General features: G+C 35.3%; 1 protein-coding gene and 2 long non-coding RNA genes across 3 annotated transcripts; 1 reads left to right on the top strand and 2 right to left on the bottom strand.

The window, feature by feature from the left end:
- Positions 1-5090: 5090 nt before the first annotated feature.
- On the bottom strand, positions 5091-7183 carry LOC110905242. Its single transcript, XR_002572971.2, has 6 exons — positions 7036-7183; positions 6870-6937; positions 6435-6789; positions 5424-6025; positions 5310-5355; positions 5091-5154 (listed from the first exon to the last, which is right to left on the bottom strand). It is a non-coding gene; the product is annotated as an uncharacterized LOC110905242 (long non-coding RNA).
- Positions 7184-7503: 320 nt separating this feature from the next.
- Positions 7504-9035, bottom strand: LOC110905243. Its single transcript, XR_002572972.2, has 3 exons — positions 8725-9035; positions 8051-8133; positions 7504-7979 (listed from the first exon to the last, which is right to left on the bottom strand). It is a non-coding gene; the product is annotated as an uncharacterized LOC110905243 (long non-coding RNA).
- Positions 9036-13621: 4586 nt separating this feature from the next.
- Positions 13622-17306, top strand: LOC110907969 (acidic leucine-rich nuclear phosphoprotein 32-related protein-like). The gene is made up of 2 exons (XM_022152883.2): positions 13622-14095; positions 16874-17306. The coding sequence occupies exons 1-2, from the start codon at positions 13784-13786 to the stop codon at positions 17108-17110; spliced, it is 549 nt and encodes a 182-aa protein (XP_022008575.1). The 5' UTR covers positions 13622-13783; the 3' UTR covers positions 17111-17306.
- Positions 17307-22435: the final 5129 nt, after the last annotated feature.

Here is a 22435-nt window from a genome sequence, read left to right as displayed (position 1 = left end):
TAGTGGGAAGTTCATTTATGTTCGATCGTTTAATAAATGAACAAACACGAACAAGATATTTCGTTCGATAAGTTAAACAAACGAATATGAACAGAGATTGCGTTCATCCATTTAAGTTCATTTACGTTCGTTCATTTAAAGGTCTTTCTGTTATATTTTTATTTTTTTGGTTTTAGTTTTTAAAATTTGAATTCATAGTTATACTATACTCCTCTGCCAACATCCCTCGTTTTATTATTTCGATTTCAGTTTGTGCTAAAGCTCGACAAACTTCTTAGTTTTGTGTTAATTATGTTAAGTGTTTATTTATTTTTTGTGAATTCTTCATAATCTTTCTGATGAAAAATGGAGATTGCATTTTTAAATGAATATATAACTTCGTTTGTATTCATTTAAGTTCATGAACATTTGTTTGTTGTTCGTTTGTGTTCGTTAAGTGTCCATTAACATGTTCATTTCCTTAGTGAACGAATACGAACAAGATATCTCGTTCGGTAAGCGTTCATAAACCATTAATGAACATGTTTATTCCTTAATAAACGAACACGAACAATGCCTTATTCGTATTCATTTGATTCGTTTACAATCCTACTGAAAACCCTCATATAAACAGTTGTAAGTAAAATCGAAATAAGTCACCGAGTTCAATATTATTACACCCCAAGTCCATAAAGGAAATTCTAATGAAAAAATGGTTTACTATTGTTTAAGTGTTAGGAATTTTTCATAGCGACTTCAAACTGATTTTGTTTGAAGGGCTTAATTTATACTTAATCTCTTGCAGGACTGAGCAACACTTTAACTCCAATGACTTTGCAAATTGGACCCAATCACCCACCCCTTCAGACTAATTAACCTAAATGAAGGGTTTACAATATATACTATTTAGTAATATTTTTTATTGATTTTATTTGAAGTTAAAACCTTATAAAAATGGTTATTAACGCTAATTTTCTTATAACTTTAATAAAATAATAGTGTTTCTTTTGAATATGTTTGTTTGGAACACGATATTGTATGAAGAAAGATTGGCCATCAAAATCAAAAGTTAGAAAGCATGAAAAGACCACAAATCTTCAGAAAACTTTCTTCTTTCATGCAACAACTGAATATTCTTATACCTTCAAGATGATTGGGCCTATAAATCAATCAAACAAGCCAAAATTGCTTAAATTTATAATAATTTATTTTTGTTTTCATAGAGTATCTAATCTATCACATGCTAAGAATATAATTTCTTCAAGCTTTCCAGCTATTATTTATACACCTTTTTTATTTATACACTTTTCATAAGAACTCCTAACTGATTATTAATTTTGAAAGTGTTCAGAAGTCTAGAAGATGTGGATTAATATAGTTTTCTTTCATAATAATTTTTGAAATCTAACTGTACACAAAACAAAACTCCTAAGTGATTATCTATTTTTTTCTATTAGGTAAGGGTTAGCAATGACATAATATTCATTATTGAATAAAAAAAAGTTATTTGATCTCTTAAACTTTTTTAATATGAAAATTATCTTAAGGTTTAGTTCCCCCTCCCCTATATAAGATTTCTCTTTATGTTTTCATCCCCTCCTTCTCAAGTATCTATTTTTTTTTTCTTTTTGTGTAGACAAAATTACAGAAAACATTCTTTATGTTTATATGAACTTGCAGGTTTCAATATTTATTCTTATAAAGAAGGGGTAAGAGTACTAAATTGACCTCACATGAAATGCATATGGCTTGAGTTAACGGTAAAAGCAAACGAAGTTAGATTAAAGACAAAATCTGTTATAAAAAAAATATACATAAAGGATGTTTAGCCTGCTTTTAAACATAAAAACTGAAACTTGTAAGATCATATAAACAAAAAGAATGTTTTCTCTGTAATTTTGTCTTATGTATATTTATGTGAGGGTGTGTGTTTGTTTGTTCTTGTAGTAAACAAATGTTATAGGATAATCAAAAGTAATAGAGTTAATTACATAGTTAGTCCATTTGATTTGCACAAAATAACATACTTAGGTACTAATTAGTACTTAAATATGTTATTTTGTGCAAACCACAGGGACTAACATAATACCCTAGAAGTTAATACCTTCAAATGTTACAAAATGAAAAGTTAATACCCTAAAATGTGATTTTAAACTTTTAGTACCTAAGTATGTTAGTTTGTGCAAACCACATGGACTAACTATGTAATTAACTCAAAGTAATATTTATAAAGTAATTTATAACATTAATTCACTAAAAAAATATAAACTATAATGATTTTTTAAAATACTTGTAAATCTCTATATAATCAATATAAGAAATTATTATTATATTTAGTTTAGTTACTATTGTTGTAGATGAAACTCTATATAATCAATATTAGAAATTATTATTATTTTTAGTTTAGTTGGTATTGTTGTAGATGAAATCGAATATTTTTGCTTTTTAGTTGTATTTTTTGCTTTAAATGGGAATTTGGGTGAGATGAAAAATAAATTAAATTAAAATAGAGACTCAACATATTGATCCCAATTCTCCATTTAACAATTATGTCAAAAGTTTTGATCCTTTATGTTGCCTTCCAGAACTAAAGATACCTTTTTTTTAATTATTTTGAGAACAAAATTTCAATCCATCTTTCCTTTTTATTTCAAAGAAATTCCACCTATAAAAGCAACTAAAAAAATTAAATAGAACGACCAAAAGACAAAAGGTATTTTTACGTGTGTCGTGAAGAAAGTCGATGGCGTGTCTAGTTGCCGATCTTCTATGCCAAATGCTATCCGACCGTATGTGCCACGCGCCTAAACTGATAGACGTGGTACTATTATTGTAAATGGCTTTATGAATATGAAGTTGAATCAACTATCAATATACCCTTTAGAAGGGGATCGTGTCGTATTTATATGTAAGACTTGTTTATGTTTAAGTTTATTTATTTCTTTTTTTTTAGAACGGTAATAATTGAATAACTGGAGTATTATCATACCACCAACGAAACCGCTCGATCATATCCACTGTTTATTTATTTCATTAGGGTTGTGTTTGTGTAATTATTCTATAACAAAATATGGATTTTGGGTTTCTAATGGATCTTAAGAAAGAGCCCAACTAGCATGAATGTGTATGTAGCCCAAAATTTGAATAAACATGTCAAAGTTTTACTTTTACCATTAAAGCCATTTCTTTTTGGCAAAAGATTAAATACAAATAATCTTAACATACTAAACATACAAATTGAAGGAAAACCCAAAAAGACAAGGTGGCATTTTTGTAATTACTACCAACTATCAAAGTTACAACCAAAAATACCTAAAAAACACAAATTTTTTTTTAACATTTTTTATTAAAAATCGCTAAATTTCGTTAGCAAAAAAAAAAAAATTTCTTTTTTTTTTGGCTGCTACTAAAAGTAGCGATTTTTTAATAAAAAATGTTAAAAAAATAAAATAAAATAATTTGTGTGTTTTTTTATTTTTTTAGGTTTTTTGGGGGGTTTAGTTTTTAGCATTTTAGCTTGGGTGGGGGGGGGGTTAGGTTTTTTTTAGGTTTTTGGGGATGGGGGGTGGGGGGTTAGGTTTTTTTAGGTTTTTTTTTTTTTTTTGGGGGAGGGGGGGGGGGTTAGGTTTTTTTAGGTTTTTTTTTTTTGGGGGGGGGGGGGGTGGTGGGGGGTTTAGGTTTTTTTTGGGGGTGGGGGGAGTTGTTAGGTTTTTTTAGGTATATTTGTAGAGTAACTTTGATAGTTATTGATAATTACAAAAATGTCACCTTGTCTTTTTGAGTTTTCCTTCAATTTGTATGTTTAGTATGTTAAGATTATTTGTACAAGAACTTTACCCATTTCTTTTTTCTATTCTCTTTTATCTCGTATTTTTTTTTTAGTTTTTTATAGTGCTAATACTATTACTTAAGATTAATGTTGTTTTGACAGTAATGATAACTCCCTTAACAATAAACGAATCGTGTTATATCGAACTAGGTTACCTTTTTTTTGAACGGCAAATGTTACATAACACTACTCTTAAATTACACCAAATTTTACCCCATGCCAAGAATTGAACCCTGGTCTCTCCCCAAAAGACACAAAGTCTCTGTCACCCACCAAAGTAGTGATGGCCGAACTAGGTTATCTTATTTTTATCTAGTTCGACATCCTAGATTGTGGGCAATTTTTACACCCTAATAATTTTTTTCTGGAACAAACACAAATTAACAAAATAAAAATTAGAAATTGGAAATAAATGATTTGGGTAATCAGACACCTACTATCATCCGCTACCAAATCCACTAATAATTATTATAAGAGTTAAATGCCATTTTAGTCTCTATGGTTTGGGTCATTTTGCCAGTTTAGTTCAAAAGTTTCATTTTTCGCCTGTGGGTCCAAAAAGGTTTCACTGTTGTCATTTTAGTCCATTGGGTTAACTTCATCCATTATTTCTGTTAACGAGAAGGGTAATTTGGTGATTTTATAAGGCCGAATTGCCCTTCTAGTTAACAAAATTACATATAAAATGACCGAATTGTCCTTCTCGTTAACAGAAAAAATGGATGAAGTTAACCTTGTAGACTAAAATGGCAACGATGAAACCTTTTTGGACGCACATGCGAAAAATAAAACCTTTGGACTAAACTTGCAAAATGACCCAAACCACAGAGACTAAAATGACATTTAACTCTTATTATAATTAAGCTCATACGAATGTTTATGGTTTCAAACGAACATTAACTACGCGTTTATTCAAGAAGTTATATTCATTCAAAGCCAGTATTAAAATCTAGAAATAAGTTTTCAAATACTATCCTCAAGAAGATTGCTTATAGCATTGTCTCCAATGTGACATAATTCCCATATCTGATCCTGCTAGATACACTCTAGTTTATTAACAGCCAAGCACATCCAACCAAAATGCCAAAACAACCAACATCAATGTACCATGACTTAAAAGCAGTTGTTATCAGGCACAGCCGTTGCATCAAAACACGATCATAATCGCTATACCACTCAAAGTTGCAAGGCCAAAATTTTGAAGACCAGTTGGCCGCCTAACAGACCACTATTCACATGCTACAAATCCACATAGACCCAAAAGGATTGAAATGTTGTTTTATTACAAGATTGATCATGTCATACGATTGACCTGTCGTAAAATGGCCTTGCCTAGTTCTCTGGACCTGTCGTTGCAAGGACCATAGTAAAGCTAACATCTTTTAGGTAATAACTAATTATTAATATGACCCACAAAATGAAAATGGCAAAGTATACATACATACAAACAGAATATCCATGATTAATTGATTAAAATTTAGACAGTTGAAATTAAATAAACCTGTTGTTTCGTTCTTCAACGTCCAGTCCTGACCTCCCTGCAAGCCCTGTAATGAAGAACGACTATATAAACAAATATCGAAACAGAAGTTGTTGGTGATCAAGATTCGAGAACCTGCTGGAATCGGGAGGAATCACTCATAGAACCACCAGCCACCGCCATTTGTGTATAGCCATAGCCCTATTTAGAATAAACCCCCCAAAAAAACAATAAGATAAAAGCAAGTAAAGTTGGCACACTGAAACTGCACTGAACTGAAGTTTTGCCAACATATTTCACATTTATTTTTTTAGACATTAGCATAAAAGAATTATCACATTTATTACAAGGAAAGTTAAACCCTTAAACAAACAATACACTCGAGGCAAAATTTCATCCCAAGCCTAATTCAAACAGTGCCAACTCCTCTGGTCTCTCCCACTGTATCCACCAGATTTATAATAAATATTTACCACCGATTTCAAGTTCACCAAGAAAACATAATAAATAATGCAAAAAGTAACGATGTTTACTTTGCTTTCACCGGTCATGCTGTTGTAGTAATACCTATATCCATCAAGGGAGATGTGCTCCGTCCAATTACATTTCACGGGACCTCCAGATGAGAACACAACTGGAGCAACCGAAGCAGCATAAAGCGAATCCGTCACGGGTTTTATAGTTGGATAACCAAAAGTTGCTGATGTTTGTGGTACACTACCAGCCAATGTAGACTGCTGAAAAACACAAAAAGAATCTCAGAAACATGCTTAGACCATGTGTAGTGGTACACATGAATAATGCCCCACCCTAGGGCGTTTTGCGCCATGTGGCAGTCCAGTCAGCAATGGGGCGTTTTTCATAAATGGGTGTAGTGGGGATGTGGGGCATTATGTTAAAAGGGGTTTAGTAATAGAATTAAATTAAAAAAACATCAAAAAATGTTATTGGACAAAAAACCATCAAAAAAGGGTGATTGGTCAAACACACAAGGGGCTCGAGCGTTCTAAATACGACGCCATTCAAAAATTTCGAACAAAAACGCCCAAGGGGGTGACGTCAGGGCGTGTTTGGGTAAAAAAACGCCCCATTTTTTATCGACTACGCACGGACATATAACAAGGCGGTTTATAAATCCAAATATACCTGCTGAGGTGTCAAATTGGGATTCGACGATTGCATAAGCTGCAGTTGCTGTTGAAGCTGTGAGCATGCCTGCTGAGATGATTGGTAACTTGCTGATTGGTGCAAAGGGTGCATCATGTGCTGCTGAGCTGGCAAATGATACTGATTCATCATTGCAGTTTGGGCATAAGTATGGGCCTGCTGCAGGGGTAACAGCCCACTAAAACCAAGCATAGGTTGCAACGGAAACCCTTGACTAAAAGAAGTTTGACCACCACAATTAGGTTCCTGTAGTTGACCTTGATCAACTCGACTATGATTCTTTCCATTCCGAAAGATATAGACATCGTCAACTCGACCGAAACGCGAAAAAAATCTAATAAACATACGTTTACATTATTCTCATGCATATTTAAATTTAAATAAATAATAAACAAAAAGTAAGTTATGACCTACTTGTTCAACTTCTTCTTCAGTTGCTTGTTTATTTAGCGAGCCAACATATAACTTGTATTCCGCTAAACCTAATATCAAAGAACACATCACTATGAAAATTCAATCAAAATACAATGAACAAAAGATAACTTTTGTTCCTACAAAACCAATAAAGATGTCAAATTACCTAACCGTTCACGCTCCCCATCAGCATACTTGACCTGGATGGGGCCCACACCCTGTAAGAAAACACGAATCATTGTGCCTTTCACTTGACAAAATATCACCGATTTCTTAAAAAATGTAACATCATACTGACCCCTGGAAATGTATACTTCTTATGTAAGGCGTGTATTGCCCTATCCGATGTGGCATGTTTAACAAAACAATATCCTGCAGAAGCAAATTCCGTGGTTCCTGATATATTAACAAAGCAGATTGATGACCAGACGCAAAACTATCTATTAAGCAAATACCCATAGTTATCCACTCACTCACAACCAACACCAACACAAACAAACTATTTGGTAACAATTGTTCATTCCACAATCATTAAGAAGTGACAAGATTTTTCGTGTTCGGCAAATCACATACGTCACTAATCACGCGAGAGATAACCATGGCATTTCCAAGATGGCAAGATCACAACTGGTTGTTACTAACAACAAAAGAAACAATAGAAATCCTCAAAGTTACAACTTACAACATTGTTACTAATCACACGCTAAAAATAACCTACTTATCGGTACATCAAATGATACCTTCTACATGTCTCAAATCTCAACACTAGAAACCAAGCTTTAAAAAAATCCCAAAACTATATCTACATAAAGAGCTTGAGCTGCTAATATGACATCTCCATGAATGAGCTATAACGGTATCGTTTTATCTTCTTCTTCTTCTTAGACAGATAGGATCTTGCAATCCAAAAGAAAAGGCCTGAAAATGCCGAAAAAACTAACAACATATGTTCCCTCTGTCCCTTCAAAGGACCTGAAAAGACATATTCACATGTGTTAAATTAACGAAATACCCTATGTACTTGCACATACCTTGTCGCTGCCCTATTCTCGTGTCGTTGATCAAAGCAACCTCAATAACATGTCCATGCTCTTGAAACGCAAACCGGATCTAAGATTATATGTAAAAGGTATTTAAACGTGTAGCATAAAACAAAAAAAGTTTGGAAATTCAAAACTTACATCCTCTTTGGTGGCTGTCTTAGGAACTGAACTAACAAAAAGTTTCACAAAACCGCCTCCTTTAGATTGTTTTTCCTTAGCATCTGCGGTAAATTGTGAGGACAAAAAGGCTACATATTACACTAACCACATATATAACTTCATTGAGCTTAGATCAACATAATAAACTTACCCTCACTACTGTCTGCAAAGTGCTACAACAGAAGTTATAATTACAGAAAATTGTATTCACCTCATATCAAACAAAATGCATCAAGATTGTAAGTTTGTAACAAACTTTTAAAACTTCATTGAATTTAGATCAACATAACACATTTAGGATGCACAATCGATGAACAAACTACAAACATTAGTTATAATCACAGTAGATTGTTTTCACCTCACATTAAACAAAAATGCACCAAGATTGTACCAAACTTTAAAACATCATTAAATTCAGATCAATAGAATATATTTAACAAGCAAAATCGATGAACAAACTACAAATATTAACATTAACACAATTTGATATTCATAACAACTAAAATTACACTCGCAAATATAATTATCTTCACTCACATCAAACAAAATGCATCAAGAACACCACAAACTTTAAAACTTCATTGAACTTAGATCAACATAAGACATTTAGCATGCACAATGAACGAACAAATTGTAAATTATACGCAAGATACCTATAGGATCTCCCAAAAGAGGCACCAAAAACTCTGAATACGGATTATTGTGTTCAGAACGTGAATTTCTGGCTCTAGAGCGTCTGTAAGGGTGAAAGTTTTAGGACTGTTTTCATGGCGATCGCCTCCTCTGTGTTTGTCCATGTTGAAACAATGGTTAACACAAGGATAACCAAGAGGGTTGTTTCACTTATGGGGTTCAACCTCTTCTCTCGCTCGTATCGGATGGCTTGCAATCTGCAAAACAGTAAACACCGTTAGTCTCGTTAAGAGGGGGAAGGGGAATTTCCCTCTTAACCAGGCTCCGGCGTGAGAATAAGTACTGCTCTGAGATGAATAAAACAGTGTGTGTATAGAGTGAGTAAAGAGAGCCAAGATCCTGAACCTGAATGATGAAGGGTCCTATTTATAGCCGGATGGTGAAGAAGGAGGAAGCAGCTGTGCCAGCTGTGGGTGCGCGCCAGCTGTCCGACCAAGGGGAATATCCTCTTGGTCTGCTCTGTCGCGAAGGGTGTAGTGGTACACGTGGCGTCCTTCTATTCGCTTGCGCTGGGTACCTCGTACTGGTCGCGTCAGCCCTGCTCCCTGGATTGTCGCAGGCCTATGTGGCCTTCTCTCAATGGTGACACGTGTTGTCCTTTATGTTGGGCAAAGCATCTTTGCTGCCAGCTATGAACCGCCTAGATGTCTTCTGGAAGCTTCTAGAAGGTTCTGGTGACATGGGTGCCTTGTGTGCACAAAAGTGGTGTGGTCCTTGCCATGTAGGCAGGGAATTGGGACCATACCTCTTCAGTCCATGATTGAGTGAAGATTTTATGTGAATTGTGTTGAGATGATAGGAAATTAGAAACCCTAACCCTAGAAATTTGAATTCTAGTTGAATTCTGTATGAAATGAGTGTGACTTGGGATTGGTTATTACTTGAGCTGTCCTGCCCCAACGGTCATTCTAACTAATTAAGCTTGAGATGATTATGTTTTAGGCAATGAGGTGGTGGTGGAGTGGTAAGGGAGAGTCTTGTGTTCTAAGGGACCCAAGTTCGATTCCTGTCCTCCCCGTTATTTTCTGCGGCACCTGGTGATGATGGGAGACTAGGCGAATAGGTGGAGATCGCTAGTTCGATCCTTGAACTGAGCGGGTTTTACCTCACCGCACTGCCGTGCCTTCGGGCGAGTGTTCACGGGCTTCGGCCCTAGGTGAGGGTTTTCCCCGGTTCGGAGGCGAATGTATCCCGATGTGGTGAATTTCACCAGTAGCCCGTTTAGAGGATTCGTTGGCCGTTCAAAAAAAAATTAAGCTTGACATGCCAGGGTCAGCCAACATTATTAACTAATTCTTTTATTTTTAATAAATTTCCCTGATAAAATGACTTTTTTCTACACATGTTAATAAAACAATTTAAGTGTTGTTTTGCTCTAATTTGAAGTGTAGTTTATGTTTCTAAAAACACTTTTCAAACGCACATTATGACACCGAGCATTTCTCAACTACCAATCAATCAATAGGGTGGTGTTGGGTTCAAGTCTCACAAACCACAGAAATAAAAGAAACTTGCCATTAAAAAAAGTATTTCTCGACTACCGGTGGGCATCCTTGAATTGGTCAAGAATAGTTTGTAGAACTAAGGTTTTTTGGATCCTATGTGGCTCGTAAATCTGAAGATTGAAGATCTTAAGAGACTGAGAAGAAATGCATTACAATATCGTGATGACATGATAACGGTTGCGATGCAGTACATTAGAGTGGTTCAATTTTGCACAAAATACGGAGCGTGTGCAGGAAGTCTTTACTCACAACATCAATGAAGAGTTGCAGCCAAAGTGTTTTGAAGATCCGAGCATTCATCAAGGGGAAGTCTATAATGCACTGAAGTGATGAAGTGCTGGATTTGATAACTCTTGAAGTTATAGGGTCTAAGGTGTAACTTTGGGTTGTAATGGTGTTTATGAAATTTGTCTAACTATAGATTGTGTTCAGGTTCTATGTGTACCCTGAAATAGGTGTGTGCAAAAAACCGAATTAACCGAAGCATAACCAAATTAACCGACAAAACCGAACCAAAAAAACCGATCCAAATAAAAAACCGGTGGGTCGGTTAATGGGTTTTTTGAAAACCGAAAGTAGCGGGTCGGTTATGGTTATCATTTTTTCCATACCCACCATAACCGAAACAAACCGACATGTAATAAATGTTTGTAGGATTTAGGACTTTTCACCGTATTTTTAATATTTTATGTTTTTGACTGAAGATTGTTAGTACTTATGAGTTTTTCATATCTTTTTGTAGTTTTGGTTTAATGATTATTTGAATTTATTGAATGTATCATATCACTTTATTTGGATATTCGATAATAATTGGTATTAATATTATAGATTATATGTATTTTTTAATAATATGTAATATACTAATATATACAAATATGCAATAACAATTTACTCCATGTTAAAAAATAAGCTATTTTTAGCTGAGCTAAATACACGGTTAACCACCCATAATCGACCCGCTATAACCATCAAAACCGAATAACCATAACCACCACAACCGATCGGTTATGGTTATCCAATAACCGAGATCGCGCTTATCATTATGGTTTTTGGTCAAAACGACCCAAACCGACCCATGCACACCCCTGTCCTAAAACATGTGTGGTTCTGGGTTTGATAGTTGTTCCGAGTTTATTGTAATGTTCAGGGGTTTGTTCCCCTGAACAATGTGTTCCATAGTATGGAACTTTAAGATAGTTCTGGATTATGGTTTATGCATGTATATATGGCTTGTGTAATGCAATAGTTAGAGATTTTCAGACTTTGTGACTTTGAGAGAACTTGTAAACTGTGTCTTTAATACAAGTTCTATTTGGTGAATTCACTGGGTTTCCACTCATTTTTATACTTATTTGTAGTGTGTACGTGTATCGTGATGGATTCCGCACATCACGATACGTAGTGTTTGGATCATGTTTATAGAGGCCTAGGTGACCTTACAGGTTGATAAACTCCTCCTCGGGTTTTGGGATGTGATTGACGACGGTCCCTAGGACAACACACTATCCAAAGGGAGTGGTGTATGAGCGGCGACCTGATTTTCATATATTGTCACTTTAGCTTACTGTTTGGCATAGTACTTTGCCTTCGCATATCATCACCAGGAATGGTGGTTGTTATACAACGGCGCGTGCGTCACCATTATTGCTCATTTCATGGGACTTTTCCTAGACCTGAAGAGCATTTAGCGCCGTCAATAGAGTCGTCGATGTTGGGTATCAGCACGATGTGGGGATGCACCTCATAAAGAAGTTCCCTGACATCGACACGGAATTGTACACTAGGGAGCACCACATTTTCGTGCCACAACCATTAACGGCGGACTTCACACTCATGTTTCCAACACCTGCAACCAGGGTGGTGTAGAAACAATCGACCAATCATGATATTCCATTGCATCTACAGTCGCCGCCGCCACCCGGGTTGCATCAGTTTCCACGACACGTTGTTCTAGGTGCAGGTCTGGGATCGACAGACTATCAAGAGTTATCTTGCCAGATCGACACACTTAGGTGTTGTTTCTTTTTTAAGAGGTAAAATGTATGCGGTCTGCGGACCACATCTGTAGAAGAGTAGGTGGACCAAACGTCTGCAGTCTGCAAGAAGAAGGTTGTTTGTTTATAATGTTCAAACCATATAACGTTATATATTGATGCGATGAATATTGAAATAGTATAATATTGAAACGCTAAATACTTAAACGGTATAATGTTGAAATGATATGACTCTACATATTGAAAGTTCGAAACACACCACCTTATATAAAAAATATGAACTTCTATACGACACATACGTGTCGTATATGACATCAAAACACAACATTTAACACTAAAAAATACACCTGTTGCGTATACGAGTCATCAAAATAAGCTTCTGACACCAACCAGACATTGATTTTGAGGCAATCTTATACGCCGCATATAAACTTATACGTGACGACGGTATGCATTTAGTTTGGCTAGGGTGTGTGGATAGATTGAGCTAATAAATAATTCCAAAACATTGTGATATTAAAAAATAATAATAATAAACAAGAGCCTCTTATAACATGGGTCCAGGCTAGGGTGTTTAGAATCCGATTCGGATTCGAAAAATTAGAAATTCGATTCAATTAATAAGGTTCAAGTTCGAGTTATTCGTATTCGAGTCCAGTAATCGAATTCGAATCAAATACGAATTTATGATTTTCGATTCGAATTTCGAATCAATTTATATATAAATTTTTAATATCCGTATATACACACACATATTAATTCTAAACTTTGCCAAAGTATGAACTCCATCCATAAGTAATAAGTTTATTATTTATATCATTACCAAACCTACTGACAAATAACCCATACTACTTATTTTTAAATTTTTACCTAAACTAAAAATGTTAACAACTTAACAATAATCAACTTATCTTCTAAATTTAGGTGTTTTGATATACTAATAGTTAATTAATTTTGCAGAATATTATATTTTATGTTGAAAATAATTTGCTTGTGGTAGTTTTAAAAAACGAAAGTAAAATAATTTATTGTTTAGGGTGAATTTGAACAAAATCGAATTTATTTAAATTCGGTTCGAATTCAAGTTTCTCGGGTCGAATTCAAGTTTCAAATACTATTCGAATCGAATAGATAAAAGAAATAAAAATTCGAAAATTCATTATTTGATTCGCTGAAATCGCTAACCCATGTTCCAATTGACCATACTACCCCAATCCAAACATTCAATTTACTAACCCTAAGCACCATCACGCTCGTATCACGTGACCCAAAAACCCCAAACCAAAGATGCTGCCTACAGTCCCCAGCTCCAATACTAACACAAAAAATAAACCACTACAACCGTCCGATCACCCGCCATGTCACCAATCCTTTTGACAACACAAATCAACGGTCCAGATCAATCCTCCCGTATAGCTACTCTGCTGAACGAAAAACCGCCTCCATTCTTCTCCCTCCTCGCAAACTCGTAACTCAATTCCGAAATTCTTCAAATTTGATTTCGATTTTCGTTTAGAAGCATGTTGATCGGAGAAGAAGAAGTTGAATATGAAGAAACTGTTGTTGATGATGTTGAAGAAGTTGAAGAAGACGATGACGGTGAGGATGAAGATGAAGATGAAGAAGAAGAGGATGATGATGATGATGTGCAGGAGGTTGTTCCGGAATCAGGCGGTGCTTCACACGCGCCTACGGTAGATGACGGTGAGGATGATGATGATGAGGAAGAGGAGGATGATGACGGTGACGGTGAAGATGACGGCGATGATAGCGATGATGATGATGATGAGGAGGAGGAGGAGGAGGATGAAGAAGACGGTGAAGATGATGAGGTAGTTTACAGTTTTGTTTTTCCAATTGATAGTTTACAGTTTTGTTTTCTGTTGTGTGTATGAAATTTTGAAATCTAGTGGTAGTATTTTTTGTTAGTTTTTCTGTAGAGTTTTTGTGAATTTTACAATTGATTTCATATTTTTTAGTTTTTTTTTCTACAATTTTACTGATCTATGATTTATGCTTTCACCAGATCTGATGATATCATGTTGATATAAACTTCAATTTTCTTCCAGTATTTTTTGTTGATTATTCTAGGTTTTGCAATCGGTAGCGTACATTTTTTTTATTATGTGCGTTCTAGTAGTAGTGTTTTTTTGTTAGTTTTTGTGGTGAATTTACGATTAATTTTATTTTTTTGAGTTATTTTTCTTTAATTTTACTGATATATGATTTATGCTTTCACCAGATCTGATGATATCATGTTGATATAAACGTTTAATTTTATCCTCAAAATTTTGATTAAACTTGAATATTGTTTCACTGATTTGTGTTTTGATTGTTCTAGTTTTGTAATCGGTGGTTTACCGTTTTTTTTTTCTGTTGTGTATACGAAATCTAGAAGTACTATGTTTTTGTTAGTTTTCTTTATTTCATGTGGATTCACAATTGATTCCACAGTTTTGAGTTATTTTTCTGCAATTTTACTGGACTATGATTTATAGTTTTACCAGATCTGGTGATATCATGGTGAAATAAACGTTTAATTTTACCTAGAGAAAAATGCCCGGATAGTCCCTGTGGTTTCACCTTTTTTCACCTATAGTCCCCAACTTTCTAAAACTACCTGAATAGTCCCCAAGTTTTTATTTTTTGTTCCCGGATAGTCCCTGGGTCTAACTTCAGTTTGTTTTCTCTGTTAAGGAGGGTGTGAAATGATAAAAATACCCTTTCCTTAAAAGGCCAAACCATAGGGACTATCCGGGCATCTTCTTCATATTTATTTATAAAACCCCACCACCACACTTCATCTTCAACCTCCACCCACCATCACCCTCCTCCACCCTCCACCATCACCGCCATAGTTTCAGAGAAAACCCGCCCGTCTAAAGGCCAACTGCGATAAAAGTTGGGCTCGGTCCCGAACCGACCTCAAAACTACATCGCCATCGTCACCCCCCAACCCTCACTCCTTCTCCCCTTCCTGTTTGTTTCTTTGTCTCTGCAACCTGCAATCTGCAAACACCCATAAAAAACAGAGATACCCAACCGAATAAACACCGAAATTGAGCCAACAAAACCTTCATTTACCTTCTAAATCTGATCAATCAAGATCCACCGGTGACGATGCGTTTATCAAAGAATCTCTGAAACATCATGTGTCGTTAAATTATCAAGTCTCGTGCTTAACCCGATGACCCGAACCCAAAACAAGATTGAACGAGACCCGAAACTAAAGCCAAACGAGACCCGAAACAAATCTAAGTCGAACCAACATCTGAGTTAGACCGAAACGACTGACCGAACTGAGACAAAACTCGAACCTGCTGAAACAACCAACTAAGCATGAAATCTGATCTGAACCTGCTGACTTGAACCTGTTGACCCGCAACCCAAGAGACCAGAACATGATACTGAACCGCGACGCCTTGTTAACTGACTCGACCCGCGTCTTGAACCGAACAAAACGAAACTGAACCAAACTTACCCAAATCAAAACTGAGATGAAGCTTGAACCTGCAACATAACCTGAACCGAACCGCCACTAGCTGAGACCCAAGCCCTGAATCTGACCAACCTAACTCAGATCTGAGCTGATCGTTGCCGGCCAGAACAACGTCAACATCACCTTCACTATAAACGGAAACGGTGATGGTTGTGGCGGTAGTGGTGGTTGTGGCGGGGGTGGTGATGATGGCGACGGTGATGGTTGTGGTGGAAGTGGTGGTTGTGGCAGGAGTGGTTGTGACGATGGTGGTGGTGGTCAGTGGTGGTGGCGACGGTGGAGGTGGAGGTGGTGGTGGTACCGGTACCAGAGAGAGCAGGGAGAAAAAGGATAATCTGTGACATATAGATATATATTAGTATGAAGAAGATGCCCGGATAGTCCCTATGGTTTGGCCTTTTAAGGAAAGGGTATTTTTGTCATTTCACACCCTCCTTAACAGAGAAAACAAACTGAAGTTAGACCCAGGGACTATCCGGGAACAAAAAATGAAAACTTGGGGACTATTCAGGTAGTTTTAGAAAGTTGGGGACTATAGGTGAAAAAAGGCGAAACCACAGGGACTATCCGGGCATTTTTCTCTTTTACCTAAAAATTTTGATTTGTGACATGTTTTTCATTCAACAGAATTTAACACCTAAAAATTTTGATGAAGATTTGTAATCAAAAGAATTTCAGTGTTTTCAGGCTTAATTCTTTGATGACTTTCTGAGTGTTTTGTGTTTTATTATTTCCAAACTTTCATACTAGCTTCTTGATAAATATTCGGTAGTGTTTGAACAAAGATTAATCCGAGTCTGGTTTTGTGTAGTGTTTTTCATCATTTGCTATGTGATAAGAGTCACATTTTTTGGTCTATTGGTATTTTTTTCACTAATTTTATTAATTATTGACGGTAATCGCCGACACTATATTGGATCTGTATTTGCTATATTTTGGGGCTGTTTAGTGTTCTTGACCATTTGCTATGGCGTGGATTAATATTTGTTCGTCGGACTGTTGTTTTAATACTTATTTTAATCGTTGATCAAAGTCTCAATAATTCTGGATCTGTTTGTGCTGGATTTTGTTTGTCTAGTGTTTTGACCATGTGATGAACTTATGCAACTAGGAGGACCCACCGACTGAGTACTTGGTTCGACCTGTGGCTAACCCTGAAGACGAGGAGGAAACTAGTGATTTTGAGCCAGAGGAGAACGGTGCTGATGAGTCCGAAGAAGAAGAGGACGAAGAAGACGATGGTAAGGTTGAAGCCCCACCAAAGAGAAAACGATCCAAGAAAGATGACGACGATGATGATGACGGCGACGACGACGACGACGATGATCAGAGACCGTCCAAGAGATAGTGGCTCCTGGGCTGTCTTAACTCAAGCAATTTAGAACTTTTGATTTGTAGTATTGGTATCTAGGTTGATGTTCTTTGCTCTTAGATTTGTACTCTTGGATATTTTTGGTTACTTCTGTTAACCTATAACTAGCGTATGTCAAAACAGTTGTTCATACTTTGTATTTTTTACATTTCTGTCTAGTTTTGTTTTTTCATTTAGTGTGTGTTTGATTATCGATATGGAATCACTATGGGATATGGATTATAAGTTTCATAGTGGATTGGAATATGAATGAGTATGGATAACGTTTGGTTTATAAGTGGATTTGGGAGATCTGATTTTCTCTGACCCAAACAACCCTTGTGTTTGGAAATTATCTCATCAATATTTTTATACATATTTCTTTACATAATGTAAAAAACGAGTTGACGTCACCTCGCGTGTTACGACGGGTAGTTGATTATGAAGTTTTAGTATCAGATGCAAAAAATGCTTAAGTTTAAGTAAGACAATTTAATTGTAGCCAAACTTTCGCCACCTCTGATTGATATAGGACTGAGGCTACTGGACTATCGAAATCACTTGATTCGTTGTATTATGCGACCCTGCCCCTTCTTCATATCATGATTTTATAACAACAGTTGCAGGCAATACTATGTTACAGCAACTGCAACTGTGGACAATAATTTGTGACAACTGCTGTAGAAAGCATATGGCAAAAGCTACCTCTATGGAACTCAATGGACACTTACCTGATTTTTGTAAACCCAGACACACACCGACCTCACACAGAACCCCCCATGCTTTTGCAGTTAAGTACTCTACCAAACCCATTGACACCGATGATTTTAACCTGGTAACAACCCTGCCCATTGAAAGTCATCCATAATGTAATCAAAGGCATAAAACCTTCAAATGACACTATTGACCCATTCTGCCGTTTACTAAAAATGACATGTATTTTCACTGGCAAACAACCCATCCAGGTATTTGAACAACTTCAAAGGTCACCAAGTATCAATTTGGCCTAAGTTGTGTTGATTCAAGAAAAAAAAAACATTCTAAAAATTGGAAAACTAACAATGCTCTTAAGTTTTTTCCACATATGAAGTTGTAAAATGAGAAAAATGTCATGGTATCTACACAAAATAACTATCAACAAAAGGACTCTTAAAACATATTTAAGTAGTTTCATTACAACTTGACAAAATCTGTAAGTTTTAGGGCACTTTGTCATTTTCCCAAGAACTTTATATCTTTTTTTCTGCTTGCAAGAACATCACTAATACTTCAGGGATATCTATCTATCTTATCTAAGAAATAAAAATCTTTGACTGCCACGTGTACCTTCTCTCTATGTGAGCTTTTGGAGGGAAAGGATATTGGGGCTTTAAGGGTTTTTTTTTCTTCAAGAAATTATTATCCTCAAATAAATTAATTAATTAATATATTGACCCGTTGTATACGCGTTGATAGCAATTGATACCTAAGCTTCGTGATAGAAATCCGTTAATCACTATATGCAATTGAATCAAGTTAAAATATGTAAGAACCCTAGGTCTTACAATTATCGAACCGGGTATGGAACTTGTTTCTTAATTCTTGTTTTCAACCACCTAGTTAAGTTTTGAAATTATAGTTAATAAACCGTTGTTTAGATAATATCAATTTGTCGGTTCATGCCGACTCATTTTAAATCAAACAAACAAATAAAATTAGCAAACTTCATAATTACTTTGTACATTTTTGTAAATAGTCTAATTAATCGAACAGGTCGTGCGATACTGACCACATGCTCTTCGTGGATACGATACCCTACTTGCCCTAGCTACCTAGGTTAATTGGGTTTTTGACTGATCGGGATGACACGGTCTGTCAGTACCTTTAGACGTCGATTTCGTATGAGCCGTGTTACCCGAGGGACGACACTAGACGAAAAGCGACGTAAGTTTAGCGGGGCTCAAATGGTGGCACGAGGACATTGAACGAGCGTTTGGTGTTTTGCAATCAAGATGGCACATTCTGAAAGTGTCGTGTAGAATTATGGAAAAACCTAAAATTTGAAATGTGATGTACGCATGCGTTATTTTGATGATATGATTTTGGAGGATGAGGGACGCGCAATTTGCGAGTATTACGAGTAGAAGAGTCAACCAAGCACCAAAGAATTAAGTAATGAAGAACAAGAAGCAAACTTGAATGAAATTAAAAATAATACAACACATCACAACATTCGAGTGGATTTGGTTGAACACGTTTGGAGCATTTCATGAGACGACCCTGACGAAGAAGAAAATTAAAGTTTATGTAAATTTTTGAAATTATTAAATTTTATGTAGTTTTGTGAATTTATGTTCTTTATTTTTTAAATAAAATTTGATTTTATATAATTTTTAAATAGAAAATAATAATATTAAATATGTGTCAAGTGTCGAATAACGCCCCTGTTCCATACCCCTTCCCACACCCATTTTTTCCACAACGCCACTATTCTGATGCGCGCTAACGTGGCGTCCACATGTCGAATAACGCCCATTCTTCAAACCCCTCCACACCGAAGCCTCTTAATAACCTTATAGCATGGGTCCACCGCGTGTAGCAATTGACCAAACTACCCCGATTTAAACATTTAGTAAACTGCCATTTTGGTCCCTGAGGTTTGGTTACTTTTGCCACTTTAGTCCAAAACTCAAACCTTTTGCATCTGGGTCCCTGTGGTTTCAGTTTTGTTGTCATTTTGGTCCAAAAGTGAAATAAAGTCATATTTGTCTTATAAAATCCTGCTATTTTGTTCTTTTCCTTAGGGGCAAAATGGTCATTTTAAGCATTAATATATATATATATATATATATAAAATAAAAAAAAACCTCAAAACTCTGAACTCTCTCTCTCTAAACACCCCTCTGTCTCTCTCTTCTCTTTCTCTCTAACACGCATCCCAACACTCAACGGACAAATTAAACTTAAAATCCGAACCCCATTTCACAACAAAACCCCAAAGCTCAAGCTTATCGATCCCTCTACAACACCCACCATCACTCCCCATAACTTCCACAGATTCAACATCCAAAATTGATAAACTTTTACTCTCTTGAATAGGTCTCAAATTAACAGACATGAACATATCTGTGAGAATTGCCAAATTTGCATGCATCCGTACAATTATTAAATAGTAATTAGTGCTTAATGACTGTGCTGATTTAACATTTATGACATGAATACTTTATGATTATTGCCATATACATACATGTGCATCATATAGTGCGTAATGTCATATCATTATTGCATGAGAACTTTATTGATTCAAATGATGCACGAAACAAGGGTAGCACAGTTATCAGATAAATCAGAAAAATGCTGACGGAGTTCAGTACATAGACAGACATAGTATTGAGACACAGAATGAGCTAGAAACCAAGAGTTACACTAGTATAGTGTGTAGGAAAGTTAGGATCATAAAACTGTCTTCCTAGTGATAGTTTAAGTGCCGGAAAGTGCCTGGAACTTACATAAACTGCAGAATTCTGCATAATTCAGCAAAATTTAGCATTTAAACAACTTAATATCATGCAAAAATATGGTTAAATGGTCCTGAATGCTTTCCTAAGTGTCGGGAACCAAAACTTTCATAAAAGGTAACATAAAGCACACTAAACTGCATAGTTTAGCACCTTAACGAACCAGTAACCAACCGAACAACCGGACACTACCTGAAACACCAAATTTTCACTAGAAGCATTGTTTTAACATTACCAAGCTAGTTATGGTCCCCGGACATCATAACACACTGTATAACATCTAGTAACTAACTAAACTAACTATAACATTGGATTTTAACCATATAACCTAACTAATCTTTACAAGCTAGCCTATACCCCCACCTATAATCGGCCAACATGTGGCCCCTACTAGAGATTTTATTTGTTTATAAAAATGGATCTTGTCTAACTTTTATAAACATAAAAACCACTAGTTAATATGAGTTGGTGTGTTATAAGAATAACCAAATATCATAACCCTCTCGTTTCTTTCACAATTATAACACACACTTCTTCTCTTCTTCCCTGCCTCTACCTGCGACCGAACACCATCACCCACACATCCATCATCATCTTTCATTCTTCATTCAATCCACACATATACAAAGGTGTTACAAGGTGTATAAGGAAGCTTGGAACTCTTGGAAGCTAAAGGACCTCTCACCTAAGCTTTTATCCACTCCATTTTCATCTAGTGATCATCCCTAGCCTTGAGCTAGTAGTAAGATCATTCTACTCTTCATTTTTCATCTTGTTTTGGTGGTTAAAAGAAGATACAAGTTGTTAATCATGAAGAACACTATGAATCTTGAACATGAAACTATAACATAAGACTAAATACATAAGAAATCATGATGTTTATGCGTTGTTATGCTTGTTGATTGTTGATTGTTGATGTTATTGATGTAGATCATCATGTGATCTTGCTAGATAGTGATTAAAGACATAATCTAGCAAGATGAGAGGATGATTATGTAAAAGATCAATAGATCATCCTCATGTAAATCATGAACTTGAAAGTATAAGTTGTTTTTTCTTGTTAAGTGAAGATCAAAGTAAACATAAAGTCTTGTAAATCTATGATTTCAAGAATAATTTTTCAAGAAAACAAGTTAAAAATACAAAGTTTACTTAATCTTGGTTCTTAAAGGATTAACCACATTTTTAGTGGTTAAACAAGTGTAGAAATACATATGTAGCAGGAAAAACTCAAGAAGAAACATTTTTAGAAAAATGATTTACAAGTTGTAAAGGACTAATTTATTTAAAATGAAGTTTTTAACTAAACAACCACACTTTAGAAGGTAACTAGGCTTACTAAGAACACTAGTAAGTTACTACACATTTTTGTAAATTTTCAAGTTCATGATGTAGTAGTTTATGCTTGATTTTGGGAAATTGGTAAGTGTAGATTGATTTGTTGTTGATTATGTTGTTTTATAAAAGAAAATGATATGCTTTCAAAGCATGGAAACCTCCATTTTTAAGGGGAAACTATGGCAAAATTTTTCTAAAAATTAAACACTTAGAAAAATATTTTAAGACAAATATTTACAAGTATATTTTAAACTATGAATTTTCATATAAAGTTGCCATAATTTTTGTTACAAAAATTATAAACATTGGAGGTTGGTTTTTGTAAATAAAAATGACTAAATATGTATTTAGGAAATATATATTTAGATGTCACCTTGTGTGTGATTATTTATATATTATGTGTATTAATTATATTATTTTAGGACTTGAAATAATATAACTCACCAATATACCAAGAAATTTCAATCCAAAATATTACCAAAATTCC

This window comes from Helianthus annuus, chromosome 2, assembly GCF_002127325.2.
Source record: "Helianthus annuus cultivar XRQ/B chromosome 2, HanXRQr2.0-SUNRISE, whole genome shotgun sequence".
Classification (NCBI taxonomy): domain Eukaryota; kingdom Viridiplantae; phylum Streptophyta; class Magnoliopsida; order Asterales; family Asteraceae; genus Helianthus; species Helianthus annuus.
Note: the sequence above shows the minus strand (reverse complement) of the source record. Positions and strands in the feature narration are given on the sequence as shown.

Coding starts and splice junctions, on each gene's coding strand:
- LOC110907969 (XM_022152883.2), top strand. CDS start 13,784: ATGTTGATCGGAGAAGAAGAAGTTGAATATGAAGAAACTGTTGTTGAT. Junction 14,096..16,873: donor AAGACGGTGAAGATGATGAG/GTAGTTTACAGT, acceptor TTATGCAACTAG/GAGGACCCACCGACTGAGTA.